Source organism: Melanerpes formicivorus, unplaced genomic scaffold (genome assembly GCF_026170545.1).
Source record: "Melanerpes formicivorus ecotype bairdi unplaced genomic scaffold, bMelFor1.0.p_v2 SCAF_22, whole genome shotgun sequence".
NCBI lineage: Eukaryota > Metazoa > Chordata > Aves > Piciformes > Picidae > Melanerpes > Melanerpes formicivorus.
In genome coordinates this window covers 5,137,979-5,162,389 of record NW_027142374.1, presented here as the reverse complement: position 1 = coordinate 5,162,389, position 24,411 = coordinate 5,137,979, and the positions used below count along the sequence as shown (strand labels likewise).

Genomic DNA, 24,411 nt, shown 5'->3' with positions numbered 1-24,411 from the left:
CTAACCTTCAGAAAAATAAGCATTCAGACACAGTTGGTCCTCATTTTTAACTCACTGGTTTCATTTTTTTTTTGGGGGGGAAGGGGGGGAGTTCTGTCATTCTTCCACCCTTTCTCCTCCAAATCTAAAGACTGCCTCACAGAGAAGGTTCTTTGGGCTGCTCTTTAATGGATCCCCTTTCCACGGTGATCCTAGCTCATTTCTTTTATTTCCAGGAGAATCTGCAACCTATAAAACTAATGACACATGACAGCTAATGGGCAAATAAAGCCACTATGAGCTGTTGAACAGCCCAAACCACCCTCAGCATCAAATTTCTTCCTGTTTTTTTCTTAATTTCAGGTAAAAAGCAGATTGTCTCAGCTCTGAGGAAGTGAAGCCAACACCTCTTGCACAGACAGCTACAAGTGAAGAGGGGAAAACGCAGCCAGCAGGCACCGGAGCATTTTCGCTGGGCTTATATCACTGGGGCTTGGCTTTTCTACCCATTAAAATGGGCTCCTGCCACTAAACCCTCCTTGTCAGCTCTGGGGTGCTGACTGTTACCACCCCACAACTCAGGGGGGAAACAACAAATTCCCTTTTATTTACAGCTAAAACCACTTGGAAAGCGCCAAATTTGCAGCATTTAACTCACTTTCCAATCCTGCCACCAGCTGAAATCAGCTCCTAAGCCCAGCAATGCATTTAACTTGCAGCAGACAGATTCTGCCACGGAAATAAATACATGTCTCCATCTAGAAGCTCCAACTCTATCTTTAGGACTCACTCACATGATGATTATTTTCTTTCTGATTAATAGAGGCCATCAGATAAACAACAGAGAGCCGGAATTAGCGCAGACTAGTTAAATTATCAAGGCAGCATCATTCCAGTGAGCATCAGTAAGAGATACAAACATTTTCAAGCTGGTTTTTTCTTTAATGTGTTTGAGCAATTCTGATTTTCCTTTTTTTTTTTATTTTTAATCTTCCCCAGAAGGGAAAAGAATACCTAACAAATCCTTAGGTTTTCCAACATAAGTGCAGCACAGAGACATATTTCCAAGAGGAAAACGTTACTCCTTTCAGACATTCCCTTCGTATTCGCTCTAAACTTCCCGCACTGCCACTGGAATCCCCCCACAGCCAGCTCTGTCTCCAAGCTGTAAACATTGCAATTTGGGGTTAGACCTCTCTCAGCAGTGGACCTCTAACTAGTGGACACCTTTTCAAAGCCAGCCTGTAATACACAACTTAGCACTTCATTTTCAAGAAAATCAATGGGAATAAAGTCATGCCGAAAGAAACCCATCTCAAAAGCTCCTTATCCTTCAGGTGGGCAAAGATCTTTTTCTTACATATAGTCCCAAAATTATAGAGAGATATTTACACACACACAAAAAGCAAAATAAAATTCCTGGAGACATCAAAGCAAACCACAACCCCTCCAAATCTGTTGCTGTAACAAAGAAAAACAAAGCATGCATTCCTCTTATTTTTTCCCTATTAGAACCCTCCTTCCCAATTTCCAGAGATATAAAGCAGGCACAAACACGGGGGGGGGGGGGGGGAAACACCACCAAAACCCAGCAGTTTCAGTTCCTCTCCCATCTTTAAAGACAGGAACTAAGCTACATCAGTGTGGATATAGAATTTGGAGGCTTTGGGGCTAAATATTGAGAAATCAAGTCAGATCATCAAGGCAACACAGAGAAATAAAGTAGCAGTTCTCTCCCCCCTTTTTTTTTTCCCACCCTTCTCCTTTCCTGTGGCTGAATGTTATTTTAGCCAAGATTTAAGCCTTCAGTAATTTCACATCTCCTCCCCCCCACCACCTTGAAAATGTTCAGCGCTCGATTCCACTGCACATCCCAGCACCTCTCACCTGGCAGCTACATGGTTACTCTGACAGACATTACACATCAACTGCTTGCTGGAAAATTGCATACCCCCCCCAGCCCCCCCCCCCCAAAAAAAAAGCAATTTACTTCTTCTTAACTTCAGCCTCTATTTTCAAGGAAGCAAAACATCACACAGCCAATGCTTACCCCAGACAGAGATTTCCCCTCTGCTTCTAACTCAAAATATATAGAGCTCTATCTGGCTAGCACAGAACGATCCAGGACTGGATTACTATTATTTATCACATTTAAAACTCAGGCAAAAAAAAAAGAAAGAAAAAGAAAAAAAGAAAGAAAAGAAAAGGGGAAAAAAAAAAAGCAGCTACACTTACAGGCATACTTAAAAGACAAGACATGACAAAAGATTTAGGGAGAGATAATATACCAACGTCATACATATCACAGCGAGGCCATGTTGAAGCTCGTTTCCCCCCTCAGTAAGAAATCTCTCTCTCTCTTTCTCTCTCTCCCTCCTCTCTCTCTCTCGCTCGCTCTTGCTCTCTTGTTGAATTGCTAGTGGTAGTAGTTGCCCCCAACAGCTCAGGAGAAAAAATCCATTTAACGAGTGCCCAGGAAGAACATGAGTATGACATTCACAAGCAATAGCACCACAATCACTGCAAAAACGACCACCGTTTGGACATCCAAGGTCATGGTGCAATGCAGAACACTGTAGTGTTCAAGATGTGGGGCTGGCAGATTTGGAGAAGTCAACCTCTGCTCTGTAAGACTGTCCATACATCCACCATGCTAGAATAGAGGAGAAAACTGTTCCTGGTTTTTGGTTTTGTTCGTAATGCTTTGTGGTCTGGCTTTGAGTTTCTCCCCTATGTGCTGTCTCTAGCTCATTCTGGAGCCCGCTAAGTGAAGCATCATCACAACCAGTGAGCACTTAGGATGCAGATCCTTCCTTTAGGAAAAGAAAGCCAGCGCTGTCTGCAAGCTTCTCTCTCTCTCTCTTCCCCCCTCTCTCTCCCGGTCTGTCTCTTGCTGGCTGCCTTGGCTTTTTAATTCGTCAAGCCAGTGCAGATAAGAAGCCTGGGTGAGTGTGACAGCTCTGCAAGCTGCTGCGGCTGCATCTCTCGGTTCGAGGCGGACCCTTCCGCATACTAATCAGTGACCAGGCGGCGACGGGATCCTGGCTGTCAGTCAAAGGCAGAAGGAAGCGCTGGCTCCATAAATACGCGATTCTTCCGCCCGCCGTGACGGCGAGCACCACGCAGCCATGCCTTCTTCCCGTCAGCTTCGGCAGCAGGATGGAGCAGAGCGCTGTGTGCGGGGCGCCGTGGCGGTGGGATGGCAGCGCTGAGCTCCAGGAAGGCGTCTCCCGGCTTTCCGTGCCGCGCAGGTTCCCGTTGCGGGCTGCCTGGGGACGGACGGCGGGGACGCGGCTGCCCCGACGGTGCCGCCTGCGCGGAGCCTCGGACGGACAGTATCTAAACAGCAGCCAAAAGAGCCAGTGCTGCTAGGAGCCTGCTCACACCAGGTAGGGGAGGCAGCAGAAGGAGGGGGGAAGAAAAGCAGCCAAAATAACACAAAAATCAACCTGGAAATGGATGGTGAGCCTTTGCTGGGGGGATTTGGTAGAGGGAAACACTGTTTAGCTCTGTACCATATTACGCACAGCATCCCATCCTGAATCCATGGCAGAGCTTCTCCTCAGCACTGCACTGGAGTTCCCTGTGAAAGGGTTAAATGGGATTCTGAGCCATAGATTTATAGGATGGTTTAGGCTGGAAGGAAAGATCATCTAGTTCAAATACCCCTGCCTTTGGCAGGGACACCTTCTGCTAGACCAAGTTGCTCAGAGCCTCATCCTGGTCTTGAATGCTTACTTCCAGGGATGGGGTACATACATCCTCCCTGGGCAACCTGTTCCAGTGTCTCAACACCCTCACTATAAAGAATTTCTTCAAAATATCCAAGCTAAGTCTCTCCTCCTCAAACTCTTCAGTTCTACATAGAAAGATGGATAAAAGAGGGTAAGGGGGAGGGATCTTTATTGCTTCTCCAGCAGCCAGGAAAGCTCACTTCTACCCATAGAGGGTTTATGGTCTAGGTGCCAATTGCTATCCCAAACCTCCTCCTTAGATCCCAGAACCAGCAGTTACCATGGTGAAACATCACACACACAGATGTGCTCAGCTGGGAAAAGCAAATGGCTTTCCAAAGACAAATACAAAAAGTATGGCAATACATCTGCACCACTCTTAAACCTGCATATGAAGGCTGATCACCAGCACCTTTAAGGAAACCTGCTCCTTCAAACATGCCCAGAACATCTGCACACAGACACAAGGCCAACACATACCAAACAAGTAGTGGTGTTGTTCTCCAGCAGGGCAATGGCTGAGGGGACCACCAGCCATCCTGTCTGGCTGGGGGAGAGCAGCAGCTGTCCTCTGTGGGTCATGCTCCAGAACAAAATCTGTCCCCTCAGTCACAGTCCAGAGCAAATGCTCCAAAACCCATCCTCCCCCCATGTCCCACTTCAGAGCAAACACCCCTGAATCCATCCTCTCCAGTCACACTCCAGAGCAAGTACCCCAGAATCAGGAGAACTTTACTGTTTAAACCAGAACAGACAGGGCCTGGAGACAGCTAATGTCTGCAAGCCGCAGCCTTTCATCCCATCACACCGTCCTTCCAGGGTGGGTACATTTTGTCCCTAGCATTTGGGGAAGGAAAAGATGTGATTCTGCTCCCACCCCATCATTCAAACCACTACTAGTTTTCTACTGGAAGGCTTATTTTGTTCTTCTTTCTTTGCTATTTGGGTTGCTGGAAGAGCAGATTTCTTCTATATGCACCTCCACCATCAAAGGAGAGCCTATGTTGAGTGGGCAAGGACTGGGGCTCCACACTGCCCTCCTAACTCAACCCAAACAGAGATCTGATGGTTTCTGCAAGACCAAATAGGTCCAAGGCACTGTCCTCCTCATTTCTGACCAGCTCTGCACCATGTGTTCTTGGACACAGAGGGTGGGCTGTGTGGAACAGTCTTCGGGTTCATCAGTGGTTTCTTTCTTTTGTGTGATCACTAAAAGCCAGAGGCTGTGCCCAGCAACTGAGCCTGTGTGTTCTGTTCAAGCAGAGGATTTCTCATGTACAAGGACAGTGAAAAGCAATTTTTCACCGGCTTACTTAGCTTTAAGCCTGCTGCCCCATTACCACATCTGCCATGCTGTGCCCAGATGATGGATTTCCTGATCCCCAGCTTGTCCACCAGCTTCCAGACCCCCATTTCCTATTAAGTGTGCATTCTGGGGACAGTCAGTCTGCCTGGTGCCATTTCAGACAACTCAGAACAGCAAACATATAGTAGATGTGGAATATTTTTTATTATTCCCATCCTTTCCCAAAACAATATAGGCAGTTTCCCAAGACCCAAGCCTGAAGTCCCACAAACATCCAGGAAATTCCAGCTTCAATTTCAGTAATAACAGTGACCTCCCCAAAACACAAAACTGGCCCAAATTTAGAGGCATCTTTATGGCCAGTTAATCTTTCTCTCTACACTGCAACCAGCACTGTGGGAGCCTGGGTCTAAAGTCCAGCCTGAGCTTCATCCTTTGATGGGAAGCAAAGTGGAGATCTTGTACCTGTCCCCAGACAGATACCTCTGCAGACACAGCTCATCCCTTGCCTTCTCACCTCTGTGTCCTGTGAAGCCCAGAATAGGAAATATTTCAAGGCAGACTCCTCCATGCCTTTGCATATAGACAGGGAGACCAAAAATTGGGCAGACAGAAGCAGATGCCCAAGAAATATCGGGAGGAAAAAGTTGCAGTGCCTATCACACATGCTCACTAGCTCCTTCCGTAGCTGAGAGGGGGGATTTCATTGCCAGCACTGTGCCAGGCAGTCATTCTGCCAGAGCTGAGCCAGTCACAGCAGAGGGGAGGGCAGAGACTATAAATAGAGACAATGAAGCCAGCCCCCTGCCAGCTGCAGGCAGGAGGTCCCCCACCAGCTCGCTCCCCACCTACAGCTTCTGCGTCACCAGCAGCTGCAGAGCGCAGGGCGATGGCTGCGGAGACCCCTGGCTGTCCTGGCTGGCTGGAGAAGCTGGGGGAGAGCAGCAGCTGCCCTCCTCGGGTCACACTCCAGAGCAGACACCCCAAAATTCATCCTCTCCAGGCACACTTCACAGCAAATGTACCAAAATCTGTACTCCCCAAGTCCTGCTCCAGTGCAAATGCAGCAAAATGCATTCTCCCCAGATCCTGCTTCAGAGCAAACACTGCAAAATCCATCCTCTCCAGTCACACTCCAGAGCAAACACTGCAGAACCCATCCTCCCCTAGCTCCTGCTCCAGAACAAACACCCCAAGACACGTGGCATGATAGCGTCTCCCCACATACAGCTGCCAACACTTAGCTCTGGTGGGAGGTCTGTGTCCAGCAGCCACCACGAGTGCTCAGCTCAGTTTTACTGCACAGAGGCTTCCATTTCAATTCCACTCCCAGTATTCCCACCAGTATTTGCTGCTTTATATAATTCCCCCTGCGTGTACTACATGTTAATTTTACTATGAACTGGGTGATGCTTTCTCCTGGAAGCTGCACTGACAAACACCACCTCCACAGCAGGGGTTTACATCAAACCATCACCAAGCTTCATGCTGCCTGAGAAGTTTGGTCTAACCCTATAAGCAGGGATGGGGCAAGAAGAAAAGATTAGCAATAGTTATAGAAAATCCCAACTTGACAGCACAAGCCCCTGAGACTACACTAGCTGTCAGGAGCACAACTTCTAATGCTAGATCAGCAATGCTGCTTCAGCAGCAGAAAGTGGTTTGGAAGTTCGGCAGGTCTCCACCAGCTGTGTCAGCTAAGGAAGGAGCCAGGGCTTCCACCCAGAGATCACATCATCCAGAAATCAGCATCTACAGATTCGTACAGTTGTCTGGGATGGGGTTGAAAAAGTCCTCTAAGATCACATCCAGCCATTCTGGACTCTCAACACACACATACCAGAAGGATCCTACTCTAACACCAAAGACACTATGTCACGATTTGTGAGGTAAGCCCCTGGAACAGTCGATGCCAAGCCTCATCCCTTCTGTGTTCAGCCATGTGACCACAACTCCCTCCAATGGATGTCTCCGGCAATTAGCACAACCCACTGGTTCCAGCTAAACCAACACAGAGAGAGGAGCTACAATGTGAATACTTAAAGGTCCTCTAGTCCCCCTCCCAGTGAGAGGCAGGCTGTGTCCACATGAGCTGGCAGGAGAGTCCAGGCGGTGCGCAGGGCTTATGCTCCAGTTCCGTTCTGCTGTAGATCCCTGTGCAGACTGACCACTTCCACTGCAGCAATCTCCTGGACACGCAGAGGCATCTGTGTTACCATCAAATCACACAACCATTTCAGCTGGAAAAGACTTTTAAGATCATCAAACCCAACCATGAATCCAGCACTCCCTGGTCACCACTAAACCCTGTCCCTCAGTACCACATCCACAGGGCTTTGAAGCCCCACCACTGCCCTGGCCACACCTTGACAACCCTCAAGGGGAAGAAATTGTTCCTCAGGACCAACCTAAACCTCCCCCAGGGCAATGCAAGGCCATGTCTTCTCATCCTGTCACTTGTTCCTAGGAAGAAGAGACCAATCCCCACCTGGCTCCAACCTCCTTTACAGCTCCCTGAGAGAGCCAGAAGGTCTCTCCTTAACCTTCTTTTCTCCCCAGTTCCCTCAGCTGCTCCTCACAAAACCTGCTTCCTAACACATCAGCTCTATCTTCCACTAACTGCAAAACTGAAGCACCCAAACACATAACCTCAACACAGACCCAGTGAATTCTGATGGTGCTGCTATAGGAGTAGTATGGCTGAGCTCTGGGACTTGGTATGAGGATCCCAACTCTGCTCACCAGCTGCTCAAAGGGGATAAATCTTTTGGTGAATTTGGGAAAGTTTCAAACAAATCCTGGAGTGCCTCTTGATTCTGAGTGGAAAGAAAACTCTGGTTGCATTGGTCTGGACTGAATGAAATCCACGACCTAAGGGAAAACAGTTGCTGGCAATGTCAGTCCTGAAACGTTTAATAGTAGGACCTGATGATCTTCAAGGTCTTGATGATCTCTTTTAAGGTCTTTGCCAACTAAAATGATTCTGAGATTGCATGATTTTAACTGCTTTGATTCTCTTGTAGTCCCTCTTTGAGCACAAGCCCCATCTCAGACCTGACACCATAGGAGATGTTTAATTAACACTTCCCTTGAAGAAGAATAAACAATGACAGTAGCCAGGGATGTGTGGGCAGGAGCTGGGCAACTGTCTCCCACTCCCAGTCTCCTCTACTGGGCACTTACTGCCTGCAAGGTCAGGCACCAATACAGGGTTTGACTTCCTGAGAGATCATGAGGAGTGCAGCAAATTAATTATGTTTTCTAAATCTAGCCAGGAATTAAGGTCAGGGGTTTGGAGATTAAAGGTCAGGGGGATTATGATTTGCTAAGTTTCCCAAAAGGAGGATTTTCTTAAACTGGGAGTTGCCTCTCTGTTCTTTCTCTTCACAGTATGCCTGACACACAGCCCTCTGCTCCCATCCTCCAGCCAGGTGGGAAGCACCAGCCCCATGGTCTGCAGAGCTGCTGCAAAGGGCAGGTTTTTCTTCAGACATCTCTGTAATCATCTATGTTTGTGGAGTGGCTTCACAAGAAGCTTTAAAAATCCCCTAATACCTAAAATTCCTTACCTAAAATAGAATCATGGAATCATTTGGGCTGAAAAAGACCTTTAAGATCGTCAAGTCCACCCATTAATGGAGGAACAGCTATAAAAACTTGGACTCAGGAGGCTGATATGCGGAGTTTAAGTTATCTTTCCAGACACTCACTGCACCTTGCCTGTCCACCCCATCCTTCCAATGCAAAGCTTCCACCTTTATCCACATGAACTTGGGACTTTCTTCCAGTAACTTCCTCTCCTCCTTCCTTTTCCTTGCTCTCAACATCTCCCTTAGAAGCTTTCCTTTTATCTCACCCTCTGCCCCAGTCTTCCCTCCCACAGCAGCTGAAGCATCCTCCACCAGAGAGACAAACAAGCAAACAAAGCAGTGGGGTGGCTTCCCCCAGCATCCTCCACACGAGCTGCACCACACGTTTCAAGAAATCCACAGCACAGCTAGAGAAGCAAATGATTCACTTACAGACCTAATCTGAAATACCATTACAGAAAGACAAAAGGCAGAGGTGGGAAAGGATGGGATGATGATGATGATCTCAACAGCTGGTGAGGCATAAACAGACCCTAAAGGAAGAGTGCTTAAGAAAAAGCTGAGTTGGGTCCCTGCTAAGCAGTGACATGAGGTAGGTGGTGGATGGGGCAAATCCCCCTGAAGCAAATTGTTTTCATATCAAGGCTGAGAGTCCTGGAAAAGAGAAGTGCAGTGTCTAAGCCCCCTTTTGCAATGTTTGAAGGACATGGGGCAGTGGTGGAAGCTGAGTTTGCCACTGTGCTGCTACACCTGGCCAAGAGCAGTACACAAAGCTCAGAGGTTGTGGGGATGGACCTGAGCATCTTTGAGTCACTGCTCTAAATACTCCATGAAAAATAAAACCAAGCCTTTTACCAAGAAATGGGAAGCATCACAGTGACCTCCACAGTTTGACCACTGGTACTATATACAAAGACAGAGCTCAAGAAAGCTGTAGCAGAATCATAGAATCACAGAATCATTCTGCTTGGAAAAGATCTTTAAGATCATCGAGTTCAACCATTCCCTAACTCTACCAAGTCTGGTGCTAATCTGTGTCCCTCAGTACCACATCTTTACCTGTCTGAGACTCCTCCAGGGATGGGGATTCAACCACCTCCCTGGGAAGGCTGGTCCAGTCTTTGAGAGCCTTTTCAGTGAAGAAGTTTCTTCTGATGTCCAACCTAAACCTCCCCTGGTGCAGCTTGAGGCCGTTTCCTTTCATCTTACTTTTAACTACCCTTTCTTATTTTGTCTCAGAAAAGAAGAAGGGATCCACACCAGAATGATATCCTCAGTGTAGAGGCTCGTTCATAACAATTTCACCTACTGCAAGTAGCCATACAACAATCAGAGGTGGGCCAGGGAGGTTGCGATGCACTTGTGCATCAGCCCTGGTTAACCACCCCCCTGAAAACTAACCATACTCCAGATCAACAGCTCTTAACCCCTTGAGCAAAGGGCAGTAGCAACATGTCAGATACTAACCAAGGCTGGCTTGGACCACATCTAGAGACCTCAGTTAATTCTGTTTCCTTCTCAAACAGACCCAGCATCTCAGCAGATGGTGCTCTTTCCTCTGCCAAAGAATTAAAGCACTTGCACAATGCTGGGAGTTGGGGGGGAAAGAAAGCAAAAGCCTTCTCAGTGCTGTCTTACAAGGTGCCCAGATGCTTCTTCCACAGGACCCTCACCAGGTGTCACCTGCATCCTAGCAGGGCTTAGGGTGTCCATACATGGACACCTGCACAGCTCTGCCCCAGCCCTGGGGGAGCAGTAAGGAGCAATGTTCTGATCACACAAGTCAGACTGGAACAAGCCTGTCTGGGGGGATGCTGAGTCCACTCTGCTCCTCTGACTGTGGTGAGAGCAAACAAAACATCTATTTTTAAGTTTATTTGAACTTAAAGCATTATGGCAGACTAAAGTCTTCTGCCCCTGGCAATCGTGATGCAAGTGCTTTATCTTCTCCTTGCATCTGCTCCACACCCAGCCTGAACTCTAGAGAAGCATCCTCAGACTCCCCATTTGGAAAAATAAACGGGGGGGGGGGAAGGAGGGGGAGATGGAGAAGATATGAGAAATCCAGCAAAAATCAGATGTGGTAACACCAATTACCCTGCTCACAGGGAAAAAAGACTCCAGGGACTGAGAAAGTTCAGTTGAAAAGGACCCATCAAATGCAGGTGTTCACGTTAACCTTACCTAAGCTCTCTTTGGTCTGAAAAAAACCCCAAACAACTGGCCTCAAAGAATACACAGGGTGAATACTTTTGAATTTGACTTCTCAGGCTCCTGGGCTTGCAGTTGAGCTTGGAAACAAGGTGAAAAGCAAAGCTCAAATTGCAGAAAAATCCAAGACAAGCCTCTTCCTCCCACTGCTCCCTCCAGGCACTCTTTCAGGAGCTCTTACAGGAACTCCAGTGCTCCTGCTCTCATTTCTGACATCAAATTGCAGACATCTTCCCACCAAAACAAGCCTGGACAAAGCGGTAAGTGCAATAAGTAGTAATCACCCACTAGAAACTACCTTTCATAAATCCAGGGCCAGTGTCCCCAGTGTGGTCCCTGACACAGTTGCACAAACACAGGACAGAAAGCTCTTCATCCTGAGAATCAAAAGGTGCAGCCCAGCTGCCTCTCAGCCCAGGAAGGTTTTCTGAAATCCAACACAACACATTTCCCTAGTGGTTCAAAAGCCAGTCTAACAGAGTGTTTTCCTCTAAGCCTGCAGAGGTTCAGCAATCAGCAGTGCAAGAGCAAGATGCAAGCAATGTGGTCCATGATGCACCTACTCAAGAGCAATCCCAGAAACCATCCAGAGGAGAAAGTAGGCAAGAAAGAAAAGTTCCTGGTTCTGCTTTCTGCCTTACCCTACACAGAGCCTGTATTTAATGAGCACCAGGACTCTCCACTCTTCATCACACAGGTCAGTACCAGCTCTGCTGATGTCCTTCACCAAATCAGGTCCTGCCCCAATGCATCAAGAGGAATGCAAAGGGTTATGAATTGGAGCATCCTGATGTAGCACTCTCCTTAGGAATGGTTATTCAACTTCTCACTGCTGCTCTGTCAGCCTGAGCACTCTGAGGGAAACAGGAAATTACCCACCATGTGTATGTCAGGAAAGCTGAGCCCAGGCAGGTTCCATGACTTACTGGGAGGATGTAAAGCTAGGGCAGATGGAAGCAGAAGCCACAATCCTGCTTCATGCAAGTGGATGAGGATGGAAAGAAATAGCCCTCTTCATATCCCTTCCCAGAATCCCAGCATGGTGGGGGTTGGAAGGAACCTCTGGAGATGAACCACTACAACCTCTCTGCTAAAGCAGGGGCACCCACAGCAGCTTGCCCAGGGTCACAGTGGCCAGGGGCGTTTAGAATCTCTCAAGAGAAGGAGACTAGGCAGCCTGCTCCTGGGATCCAGCACCCTCACAACAAAGTTGATCTTTCTATTAATATGGAACTGCCTGGGTTCCAATTTGTTCCCACTGCCCCTTGTCCTGTCACTGAGCACCTCTGAGAAGAGTCTGGCCCCATCCTCTTGCCCCCCACCCTTCAGCTCTTGCTGAGCATTGATCAGATCCCCTCTCAGGCTGCTGTTCCCCAGGCTCAACAGCCCCAGGTCTTTCAGCCTTTGCTCCTCACACAGATGCTCCAGGCCCCTCAGCATCTTCATAGCCTCCACTGGTCTCTCTCCAATAGTTTCATTTCCCTCTTGACTTGGGGAGCCCAGAACTGGATGGATTCAGCATTCCAGCTGTGGTGTCACTAGGGCAGAGTTTTTCTGTGACACTGTTAGCTGTAGCTTCCCTTGTCTTCTCCTTGTCAAGATACTGAGCACAGCAAAAGCTATCTTATTAAGAGGCTGACCCATGGGTCTCATGTTCTTCACACAAATTAACCTAGAGAATTAGATATTTTCCATATAAATCATTTTCTCCCCCTCACTCTGCCTCCCCCCCACAAAAAAGGAGAGGGAGCAGCCTCTTGAACCTGGCACTGTTTTAATGAAGAAAGCAATGCGTGACAACCTAATGAAGTAGGAATTCCAGCTGGATATCAGTGGATGGAGGAACAGAACATAAACCACGCATTTTTATCAGCAGTAATAGCAGCATTAGAAAGGAAAGAGAAGTTTACAGCTTTTTCTTTCCCCACAAGAGGGAAATGAGTGCCAGCCACTTGCATTTCCTATTCCACCCCAGCTCAGTGGGATAATTTGCAGCAGGAGCTCTCACAGGCTGTGGTCCCCATCTGCTGCCACAGAACATCCTTCCAGGAGCAACCAGTGCTGCCCTCCCTCTGACCGCTCATGACAATGTGTGACTGTGGTGAGCCAAAGGCACACCAGCTGGGTGGGATCACAGGGATGAACCTGCCTGCTGGAGGCCATGGGTTGAACACCACAGGCACTGAAAAGAACCTGGTGCTGCGCTGGCTCCTTCAAGAAGCACAAATTGCACTTGTGCCTTGTTAATCAGCTGTGCCAACACAGAAATTCAAGGGGGTAGAGCTGAGGTTTGCTGTGTTACCTAAACCAGGAGCTCTGAGCCCTTCAGCCTGCAACCTGGAAACAACTACAGCAGAGAAGCTGCAGTGGAATTTACTGCATGCCCAACACCACCTTAGGTTAAATCCAAGGAATTCTGTGGCATAGCAGGGCTCGGGAGAGAGAAGTTGAGATCCCTTCAGAACAGAACATGCACATGAATGCAGTAGGGTACAGAGGGAGATCACCAGAGCTCTGGATCAGCAACTAGGCTTGACTTCACAGAATCCCAGCATGATCTCCAGGGATCATCCAATCCAACCCCTCTGCTAAAGGAGGGTCACCCACAGCAGCTTGCCCAGGATCACAATGTCCAGCTGGGACAGAGAAGGAGACTCCACAATGTCTCTAGGCAACCAGGGCTCCAGCACCTTCATACCAAAGAAGTTTCTCCTCATCTTCACCTGGAACTCCCTGGGTTCCAGTTTGTGCCTGTTGCCCCTTGTCTGGTCACAGGACACCACTGAGAAGAGTCTGGCCCCATCCTCTTGCCCCCCACCCTTTATCTCTTGCTGAGCGTTGATCAGATCCGCTCTCAGGCTGCTCTTCTCCAGACTCAACAGCCCCAGGGCTCTCAGCCTTTCCCCCTCACAGAGAAGCTCCCGGCCTCTCAACATCTTTGTAGCCTCTGCTAGACTTTCTCCAGTAGTTCCCTGCCTTCTTTAGCTGAGGAGCTCAGACCTGGACCCAGTACTCACCATTCCCTGCCTATGTTACCCAACAGACAACCTCATTGTATTTTTCTCCCATAAAATGCCTTTTCATAACAATGGAAACTATGGGAAACCGAGAAAACTTGATGCATTTGTCCTATTATCTAAGAGCTTAGTCACTCAGGGAATTAGCCATGTTCAAAATAACAGCCAGGCTCCCAGAGATTCAGAGCAAAACCGTTCTGGAGGAGAAGCAGCTAATGTCGGGAATACATTAAGATGTTTGCTTGAAGCCGTTCAGAGATTTTTCAAGAAGTGTTTAAAAAAGACAAAACCCCCTTTGACTAGATACAAAGAAAACAGGTTCTTAGCAGTTTACAAAACCTGCTGTGCTCAACCACCAAAACCCTGAAGGCTGGAGGGACAGATGGACTTGGGGACCACATGGCACGTGTGGTTTCCCAGCCAGCGCATTCTGCTCCGCGCTCTACCAAAACCCGGTTCCCGTTTTGATGGCACAGAATCCTCCAAACAACCATCTCCAAGGGTTTTTTTCCAGACAGCCCTGATGAATCTCAGAATCCCACCACGGTGGGGGTTGGAAGGGACCTCTGGGGATCATCTAGTCATAGAATCATAGAATTATTCTGGTTGGAAAAGACCTCAAATATCATCAAGTCCAGCTGTCAAGCTAAGGCCACCATGGCCATTAAACCATGTCCCAAAGGGCCATGTCCACATTTCTTGAACATCTCCAGGCATGATGACTCCACCACTCCCCTGGGCAGCCTGCTCCAGTGCCTGACCACTCTTGCAGGAAAGAAATTGTTCATAATCTCCAACCTAACCCTCCCCTTGGCACATTTTCAGGCAATTTCCTCTCTTTCTATTACCTGATACTAGAAAGAAGAGACCAACCCTCACATCACTCCAACCTTCTTTCAGGGAGTTGTTCAGGGAGGTCTGACCTCCCTGCTAAAGCAGGGACACCTAGAATCACTAGGGGCAGTCTCAGGAGACAGAGAAGTTACAAACACGTCAGTTATGCAGCAGGTAGGAATTGGGGCACATAACCATGGTCTGCATGTGGGACTTGAGCCAAGCCTCCTCCTCACCCATCCTGGGACTACCACAAGGACAACTGTCAGCACAGATCAGCTGCTTGTACAAAGATTCTTATTTACCATAACACCAGCTCCTCCTTAACCTGCATGTTTCTTGTGTACTCTTACAGCAGTGCTGGCAGGAGTCCCTCACTGAAAGATAAAAGAAGCCCCAAACTGCGAGTGAAATGGGCAACAGAACAGAAACTATGTGGGTGAGGAAAATCCCACCAAGAGACATGCTTGTTAAGACTGACTGAAGCTTTGGGAGCTCTGCAGCAGCACACGGCTCTCCAGTGCCTGCAGAGCTCATTCACAGAATCATGGAATTGTTTGGGTTGGAAGAGACCTTTAAGATGATCAAATCCAAACACTGACCCAGCACTGCCAAGCCATCACTAAACCATGTCTCTCAGCACCACATCTACATAGCTTTGAAATTCCTCCAGGAATGGGAACTTGACCATGGCCCTGGGCAGCTTGGGCCAGGCTCTAACAAGCCTTTCAGCCCAAGCAGCAGCCTCCAGTGACAACAGATCCCAGGATGAACACAAATAAACCTGCAATAAGCCATTCTTCCATGGAAAAAGGCCCTCCTTGCTGCAGCTGCAGAGTACAGAGATGACAGATCAAGCAACATCCTCTGCAGGACACCCAAGCTGTCCACAGGTCACTGCAGCTTCCCCAGGTGCTTCATCTTGATGTGCTCCGTCAGCAGTAAGACGAGTGTTCTGTGTTCCCTTTGATCTCTGTGGGAGTCCAGGGTTCTCTGGGCCTCTTGTCCCATTTTTCCCTAATGCCTGGATGCTGCAAGATCCTTTTTCCATCACTCCCCCGGCCTGCCTTCTCTTCCCCAAATTGCATTTTCTTATCTAAACTTTCAAAAAAATGAAAATTGGACCCAAATTGCTTTCTTCCACTTCTCTTTTCCCAACTTCACACTGAGCTTTTTAGGATTAAGGAGCCCAGAGAGTCTTTGTATTTTAAACACCCCATGATTTGCAGGCTGACAAGAGGAGTAGAATCAGTAAGGAAAAATCAGAGAGCTGTAGAATTATAGACTGGTTTGGGTTGGAAGAGACCTTTGAAGGTCATCTAGTCCAACACACCTGCAGTCAGCAGGGATTCATGTAAGAAAGTTACATGAGTAACTTTGCTGCTCCCTCAGGGGCACTGGTAAGGGCATGCCTTGAATTTTGGGTTCATTTTTGGACATCTCACTCCAAAAAGGACATTGAGGGGCTGGAGAGGGCAAGAAAGCTGGTGAAGGGTCTGGAGATCAAGCCATAAGGAGTGGCTGAGTGAACTGGGGTCGCTTAGTCTGGACAAAAGGAGGCTGAGGGGAGACCTCATTGCTCTCTACAACTTCCTCACAGCAGGTTGGGAGCCAGATGGAGGGTTGGTCTCTTCTCTCTAGTATTAGGTGTTAGAACAAGAGGAAATAGCCTGACATTGTGCCAGGGGAGGTTTAGGTTGGAGATTAGGGAAAATGCCTTTCCCGAAAGAGTGGTGAGGCATTGGAACAGGCTGCCCAGGGAGATGGTGGAGTCATCATGCCTGGAAGTGTCCAAGGCATCTCCAGGGTGGCATGGCACAGCAGGACACGGTTTAACAGCCTTAGGCTGGATCTCTATCTTAGAGGTCTTTTCCAACTAAAACAATTCTATGGTTCTATGAAAGTTTCTGGCTGCTGAACTGTCCTGCTCAGGACCACCTCCACCATCTGCACTGGGTGGCACTTTCATTCATTAAATTCCTTTTGGACACGATTGAAGTCATGATGATTTACAAGAGCTTACTTCTTGTTGATGGTAAAAATGGAAAACATCAACAGATTTGTTTTAAATATCTGAACTGTAAAAATGTGGGGAGATAGGGAAGTAATAAAATACATTGAAAAAAAACCACAGATGGGGATTCTGGAACTCCTGAAGCTCATGGCTGCACTCTGAATTCCACATCACAGCAGTAAGCCCAGAATTAGCCCTCTGTGAGGAGTAACCAAGGAAGATACACACTCCTCTTGCTTGTCATACGACCAAAGGCTTGGAGGAAAACTCTGTCCCTGTCAGATAAGAAACTCTTCCCAGAAAAGGCTGTATGAGGGCATGGTTTAACCCAGCTGATCTGATTATTGTGCCAGATCGATGTTCTCTGTGCAGAATGCCAAACCAAATAACCATCCTGCTTGCAACGTCCATCAGATGCAGAGATTATTCTCGTCACTACCAATGACAATTAGTTTCATCTTTCTGGGTTAGAAACAGACACTAGCAGAGTTTAGCAACTGAGTACCAGTGGAGCATGAAAATGCCCTCATGGGATGGCAGAGTAATTGGGAAAAGATTAATTGTTTGGGAAAGGGAAAGCAGCACATGCAAAGGAGGGAAAAAAAGCAGCCCCATCAGCTTGATATTATGGATAATAAACGGTTTAAGGGGTTGATTTTGAAACAAAGAGCCACCTGCCAGGAGGACAAAAGGTACTATCACTTGTAAAGTGTTAGTGACATGCTTCTTACAGATGACTAACTCTGGTTAGATCACAGATTCATAGAATGCTTTGGGTTGGAAGGAACCTTGAAGACCATCTAGCTCAGCCCCCCTCTCCCCCACCCCGCCGTGGGCAGGGGACACCTTCCACTAGAGACCAGGTTGCTCAAGGTTGTTTGAGATGAAGAGCACTGCCAACAACAGAAAACAGCACTGAAATCAGTGCTGGGCAGGACTGCTGAGGAACCAGCCCAAAATCTGGTTTTAGACCGAGGTGCCTGAGCAGATCAAGGTCCAAGGTGCTATGCAAAATCAATCTCTTTTGTTGCTCTTGACTATTACACTGACAGGAGAGGAAAAAATGAAAATCCACAAGAAAGGCTCAGAGCTGAGGACAATTGGTCCAGTGCTGCTCTAGATGACGTCTAAAGGTTCTTCACTGTGTGGAAGACAGCATAATGACTGTGAGTGGATCAGCCAAGCCTCACTTAAGAGGAAACTGAGCCATTTTCTACTCTGTGGACATTTTAGCCATAGACAGATGACAGAATTACAGACTGGTAGGGGGTGGAAGGGACCTGTGGACACCATCCAGTCCAACTAATCCCTGACCTGCTGAAATGCAGCTACCTGCAGTGTGAAGTAACTCACTTCTTTAGCAGACCACACCAACATGAGCCAACATTTTAAACATTCAAAACTGGAGTAATTCACCAATAGGAAGAGCAGGGAAAATCTGTATTAGATAGGATGTAGCTCCCTGTGTTGGCACTTGACCAGGACATCTGGACCACTGTGCCTTATCTTGCAGAAAGGGAGCAGGATTTGTAGCACGAAGTGTCACCAGGACTTTGGCTTCAGAACCCAGAATCTCCAAGCACAGGAGCACCATCCACCCATCAAATCCCTCAGACTACAGCCACCCCTCCCCAGGCATCAGCCTATTGTTCCATGCAATTGCAAAGATTTGTCTGATTTGGTTCAGTTTGGCTTTGTTACTCCCTAATCGTTTTACACCTTATTTTCAGGTGATCTAGAGACATGTGGAGCATCTTTGAATATTGCTGAGGTTAAGCACTGTGTAAAACACAAAAACCACAGCCCTCTTTTGTTTTCCCTGAGAAGGAACAACATTTGGAAATTCCTGAATAAAACCTGCTTCAGAATCGATGAGTTTCACTCCCCCCCCACCCATGTGTGAATTCACAGGCTATTCAGCACCCACTCTAATCCCTCTCTGAAAGAAAGGAAAGATTAAACCAATCAGGACAAAATAACAAACTCTCCCCTATTGCCAGCAGCAAGAAAGGCAGCTGCAAAGATAAGAGAGCAAGAAAGTGTCAAGTTATGTGCTATGTCCATTAGGAAATCAAGCTGCCCTGCACCACGTCCCCTGCTGTCCCCAGCAGAGCTCAGCAGTCACTGGGGAAGAAAGGGCAAAAAAAGAGAGGGAAGAACCAGATGCAGCTTTTCCAGCACCACTTTTCTTCCAGTGCAGTAACTGCTGAAGATGTAAATGGGCAAAGGGGCGAAAGATTTGTGTTGCTTTGAAACCAGCAGAGAGGGGAGAAGTGCTCTGTGCTGGGAAGGGTGGAGATGGGGTGGCAGAGAAGGATGATCAGAGGCTAAGAGGAGGCATAAAGACACACACACACAGAGCCCCCCAAGAGTTGCTGGGTGGTAGGAAAGCCTTAAACAGGACTCTAAGTATTTGTAGGCTGCTGCCTATACCCTCACATCAAGCTTCCAGCGCCGGGTCAGAGCCTTTCAGAAGCATAAACCATTAAGCTTCTGTTTGTGTAAGTATCTTAGAGCGGATGGAGGGCAGGAGCAAGCTGCCCAGGGCATGACGGAGCTGGCGGATGAGCAGCAGGAGATGTGGGCAGTGATTTCTGGCTCCAAAATCATTCTCGCTGCCAGCAACATCTGCTGGGTGCCCCCGACAGAGCCCAAATGCAGGGGCTGAGCCAGGTGACGCCAGCACGGGTCCATGCCATGGGACCAGCCCGTAGGGATGCCCCGCGGCTCCCCGCAGGATGGAAAACGCCCAGGGAAGGGATAAAAAACACACACAAAAACCCCTGCAAAACCCGGTGCAGAGACTGGGGAGAGCGGAGGGAAAAGCCATTGCAAAGCGAAGCTGTGCAGGGAGGGAGAGCTGGGGGGAGGAGGATCTCAATAACAACCGCATGTCTTCCCGGGGAAGTTTCTGAATGAGAAACGGGGACCCCGGCTGAGCTGGGGAGCCCCCAGAGCTGTACTGCAGGCACAGCGAGAGCAGACCGGCAGTATTGTTTTTTATGAAGCAGGGCTGTCACTGCCTCAGCCGCTCTCCCGGAGCTCCCCACTTCAGGAGTGTTTCACAGCCTGATGCAAGCAAAGGCTCGGGCTCAGCAGCAAATTCGGGCTCCCCCCGCACCGCAACTCATCATCCGCGGAAGGGGCAGATCTGACAGGTCCCAGGAACGCTGCCGCCAGCCAGCAGCCCCGTTTAGGTGCTCCTCTCCTCCCAGCCCTCTCCCCTCAGCTCTTCCACCACACACCCCACAAGCCAGAACCTGGAAAACCCTTCGCTCTCCCCCCCGCCCGCTCCCCAAAACCCACCAGTTCACCCTGGTGAAACCCACCTCCCACGCCCCAACGCATGCACAACCCTCCTCCTCCTCCCTTCCTCTTCATTTCTTCTTTTGCTCAGCAGTTTGGGGAATGCAGAGTCCATAAAATGGCTACAGAGTGATCAATGGTTTCAAGGACAGGGAGTAAAGGAGGAGTCAGGAGGTAGGACAGAGCCTTGTTTCCCCCCTCCAAGTACTGCAATAAGAGGAAAAGAGAAAGCCATAGCTACCTGAACTCACCATTCCTGATCCATCCCTTAGCCACTGCATCTTGCTTCTGATGATGTCCTTATTATCAGGGAGGGGAGAGAGGGAAAAAAAAAAATCCCTACTGCCTGGCGAGAGCTGGCAGCGAGAAAAAAAGAAGCCCCCCCCACCCCCACCCTAGGCTGGAGCTTTCAGTCAGCCATCCCTCAGCCCAGCAATCCCGTGCCTGTCAGGAGCAGGTTGTTAGCAGCCTCCTCACTACCTGGGGTTGTGATTATTTATTTCAGTCACAGGGATTTCAGGGTAGGGGGATGTCTCTTCTGTCTTTTTTTTTTTTTTTAGTCTTTTGGGTTTTTTTTTCCTTCCCCTTGCCATGCTTTGAAACTCTGCAGGAGAAGAGTAGAAGGGAGGGAAAAAGGGAAGGAGGATCAAGGAGAACTTCAAAAGGGTCTTCACGAGTGCTCAGCACCCCTGTCCTCCACCTTCCTGCCCGTGGCTGGTCACCCTTGCCCCCGGCAGAATGGGACTCCCAGATCTGCAGAGCCAGCACATGCCTCCAGCTCAGCGAGGGGCTGGGGATTCTGCTGACGTTTGAAGGGCAGCAAGTTCTCACACTGCTCTCTGCATGCAGGAGAAGTCCCCTTCCCACCACAAAAACCCACCCTATTAGCCAGGAGAATTTCCACCTGCCTGGGGTTATCATCTTCCAGCACCCACGCTCCAGTCCCCGCTAAAGCTTTGAATCCGACCGCCTGCTCCCCTTGCTTTCTCCTGGGCAGAGCAAGGAAGCAGCAGCCCCCTCCACCCCCACCCCCAGAGAATACAAGACCCTCAGTTAGCATTCACCATCACCAGGGCCACCCACCACGCCGGGGCAGATGAGCTCGGTCCGTCTGGCGCCGGCTAGGAGCTGCGACGATAGCATATGGGATGTGCAGAGCCAACTGGAAACAGGATGGAATCCCTTTGGTTCCTCCAGCTGGGACACGTATGTCGACATGGTTCTCCCCATTTCGATGGAGATGTGGAGCTGGAAAGATGTTGGCCAAGGCTGCTCTCCAAGAGGATGCTGCACCGTGGCCACAGCCTTCCGCCTGTCCTCCTGGAGCCAAGTGCCCGCAGGAAGGAGCAGCCCATCCAAGGACTGGCACACACCTGAATACAGGCAGAATATCCCACCAGCAGTCCTAAGATCTCCTCCTTGGCTGATGGTAAAGCCTGAAGCTAGCTTCAGAGGCAGGAGAGGACAGGCAAAAATCACAGAGACAATGTGGGAAATGGCTGAACACCCTGCTTGGGGTATAGAAGCCAAAGCCAGGATACACTCATGCTGGATATACTGGAACCACACACAACATACACTGCAAAGCCTCTACAGAAGCCACACTCTCCTCTTCTAACCTGCAGAGGGTTGAGTGTTTTGTTGTGGTGTTTTGGGGTGTTTTCCCCACACAATCTTCCCTCAAGGGCAGAAGGGCATTTGAATGTCCTGTTCCTGACCTCCTCAGGAGTCAACACTTTTCTTGCAGCTGGAGATTCTGAGTCAGGAACCGAGATGCAGCTCCTCATGACTGCCCCTTTCTGCTAGCCCTGCACCATCAGAGCACCTAGGTGTCTTCCCTTACTTTTAAAAGGACAGAGCAAAAGCTCAGGCAGGAATGAAGGTATGCTGACCAGCTTCTTTGCATGGCTTGTGTCCCATGTAGTCTGCTCCACCCCAGTACCTCCATGAACTTCACTCCAGGTTACACCCACCTTGATCTTGGCAGTGCAAATGGAGGGAGAAATTGTCTGGCACATCCCACCCTGTTGCTCTACTTGGTAAAATGGATCTGAAGGAGGAGGAGGAGGACAATTTCTGTTGAAGCTTGTTAGACACAAGCAGAATTACAGATTTCTCTCCTCCTGCTGTCAGCTGCTGAGGGGGCCCGTCAATAAGGCTGATGTTCCACTGGTTCAATTCCCAACCTTTGTTCATGCTAAGCTCATTTGAGAAGTAAATCAGAGGCTGTCAGGTTAATTCTTGCTCCCTGCCAAGGTGACAAAAGGCAACAAGGACCAGAGATGAGCCAAATCCCTGAATCAGCATCAGCCTGCACACAAACCCAACCTTGCCCAGCTCAGTGGGGCAATGATTCTCTCTGGCATACACAATCTCAGAAGAACCCAGCTGTGTTCTCCCTGCCAAGAAAATGCACCTCTGAGGCCTCCCTCTCTACACAAAGTGTTGTGCAGCTAGCAGGCAGGGGACCAAACCCAGAACCCCTGCCAGAGAGAGAATTGGGGAATCATGGAATCGTTAGGTTACAAGACACCTTTAAGATCATCAAGTCCAAACATTAACTCAGGCACTGCCAGGTCACCACTAAACCACATCCCCTCAGCACCACATCTCCACAGCTTTGAAACCACTCCAGGGATGGGGACTCCAACACTACTCTGGGCAGCCTGGGCCAGGCCTTGACAACCATCAAGGGGAATTGTTTCTCATGCACAACCTAAACTTTCCCTAGTACAGCTTGAGGACATTTCCCCTCTTGTCCTGTCACTTGTTCCCTGAGAGAAGATACTGGCACCCACCTGGCTCCAAACTCTTTCCAGGGAGTTGTAGAGAGCCAGAACATTTTCCCTCAGCCTTCTCGTCCAGGCTAAATGATCCCAGTTCCCTCCCCTATATCACAGGGCAGCTTCTGGATGCTCAAGATAGATCCAAACCACACCAATGGGATCCCAAACTTGGGAGTTCATTTTCTTGCAACCTGCAAGAGGAGGGAAGGAAGCACAGCAGCATTACAGGATTTTATCTGCCTCTAATCTCTTTGCTTCACTGTATTCTGTTACCACATCACCACTGAAATCTCCTTTAGATCTTCAAGGCCTCTTTTCTCTAATCCCACCCTAAGAATACAGCTATAAACCTCTCTAGATAGAGAAATGTTTTCCGAAATGCTTCTCTCCCTTCCCTGCTCCTGCCTTCAGCAGAGAATTTCCCTTCCTTTGCTTCTCTCTCCCACTTTCTCCTTCCTCCCCAGCTAGGATCATGACTGCAAGCTCTGGAGAACATCGCCCAGCAAACGCCTCCCTGTTGAAATTCCAGCCCTGAATTGCCTCATTGAGGCAGGAGCCCTGTCACACAATGGTTATTTCACTGCTGCAGAAGGCAGATGTTCTTCCCCACATAGCAGAGAGCACAAATATGTTCTTGCAGCCATTGTCTCTATTGAACTGCAAAGAAAAGGCACCAAATCCTGCAGGTTAATTAATGAGAAAGGAGGGGAATTTGTCTAACCTCTACTAGGAATTAGCCAGCCTGGCTTTATAAACCAATCAGCCACGCTCCACAGCTATGAGACATGTACCTTCCTGCAGGAAAAAATCCTCCAAGCCCCATGGAATAGTTTCATAATGGCCCAGTGCCTCCCAGATTAGCTCAGCAATAACGCAGCGCTCCGGGCTCTTGCAAAGTATTATTATTATTTATGGTACATTACAAGATGGTTTGTTTGCTCTTTAATAGGAGATGACATCTTCAGAAGCCCAAGATACAGGCATCCTTCTGAACTAACTCTAGCACAAAGAGAGTTTTAGCCATAAATTAGAGGACTCAAGTGCAGAAAAATCATTTTGCTATGATGTCAGCAATTGGGATCTTGCTGTTTCCCATAGAAGAGGGGGGGAAGATCATTATCTGCCTTTTGCAGCTGCAAAGCAGGAGCAGAAGATCCTACCCTGACTTTGAATCATGGAATTGTTTTGGTTGGAAAAGACCTTTAAGATCCCTGAGTCCACCCATTCCCTAACCACAGCAAGTCTGGGGCTAAACCATGTCCCTCAGCACCACATCTCTGACTCTTTGAAACACCTCCAGGGATGGGGATTCAACCACTTCCCTGGGGAGCCTGTCTTTGAGAAACATTTCAGTCAAGAAGTTTCTCCTTCTGTCCAACCTAAAAGTCCCCCTGGTGCAACTTCAGACCATTTCCTTGCCTGAAGCTACACATTAAAACAGGGACAGAGAGTGGAGCCCAAATTTGTCTGTATCTGCTCAAAACCACTTCACAGAATCATAGAATTGTTTTAGTTGGAAAACACCTCCAAGATCAAGTCCAAACACCAACCTCACACCACAACTGACATTAAACCATGTCCCAAAGTGCCATGTTCACATGTTTTTTGAACACCTCCAGACAGACCCCAGCCTA

The 24,411-nt window shown here is 48.6% G+C and overlaps 2 protein-coding genes across 8 annotated transcripts in view; both read right to left on the bottom strand.

Moving 5' to 3' along the window:
* ARHGEF9 (Cdc42 guanine nucleotide exchange factor 9) overlaps positions 1-24,411 on the bottom strand; it is a 239,128-nt gene that overhangs the window by 124,996 nt on the left and 89,721 nt on the right. Inside the window, exon 1 of one of the 7 annotated variants that reach the window (XM_068151952.1) lies at positions 20,243-20,341. The exons of 2 other annotated variants lie outside the window; for them this stretch is intronic. In XM_068151952.1, the coding sequence (XP_068008053.1) occupies positions 20,243-20,272 (30 nt within the window). In that variant the 5' untranslated portion in view covers positions 20,273-20,341. Of the gene's footprint in view, positions 1-2,267; positions 2,369-20,232; positions 20,342-24,411 lie in introns of those variants that run through there. 4 more of the 7 variants (XM_068151956.1, XM_068151955.1, XM_068151954.1 and 1 more) reach the window with 4 other exon arrangements.
* LOC137447942 (uncharacterized) lies at positions 2,441-3,027 on the bottom strand. The gene has a single exon (XM_068151960.1). It carries the CDS (start codon positions 2,618-2,620, stop codon positions 2,441-2,443), a length of 180 nt encoding a protein of 59 aa, XP_068008061.1. The 5' UTR covers positions 2,621-3,027.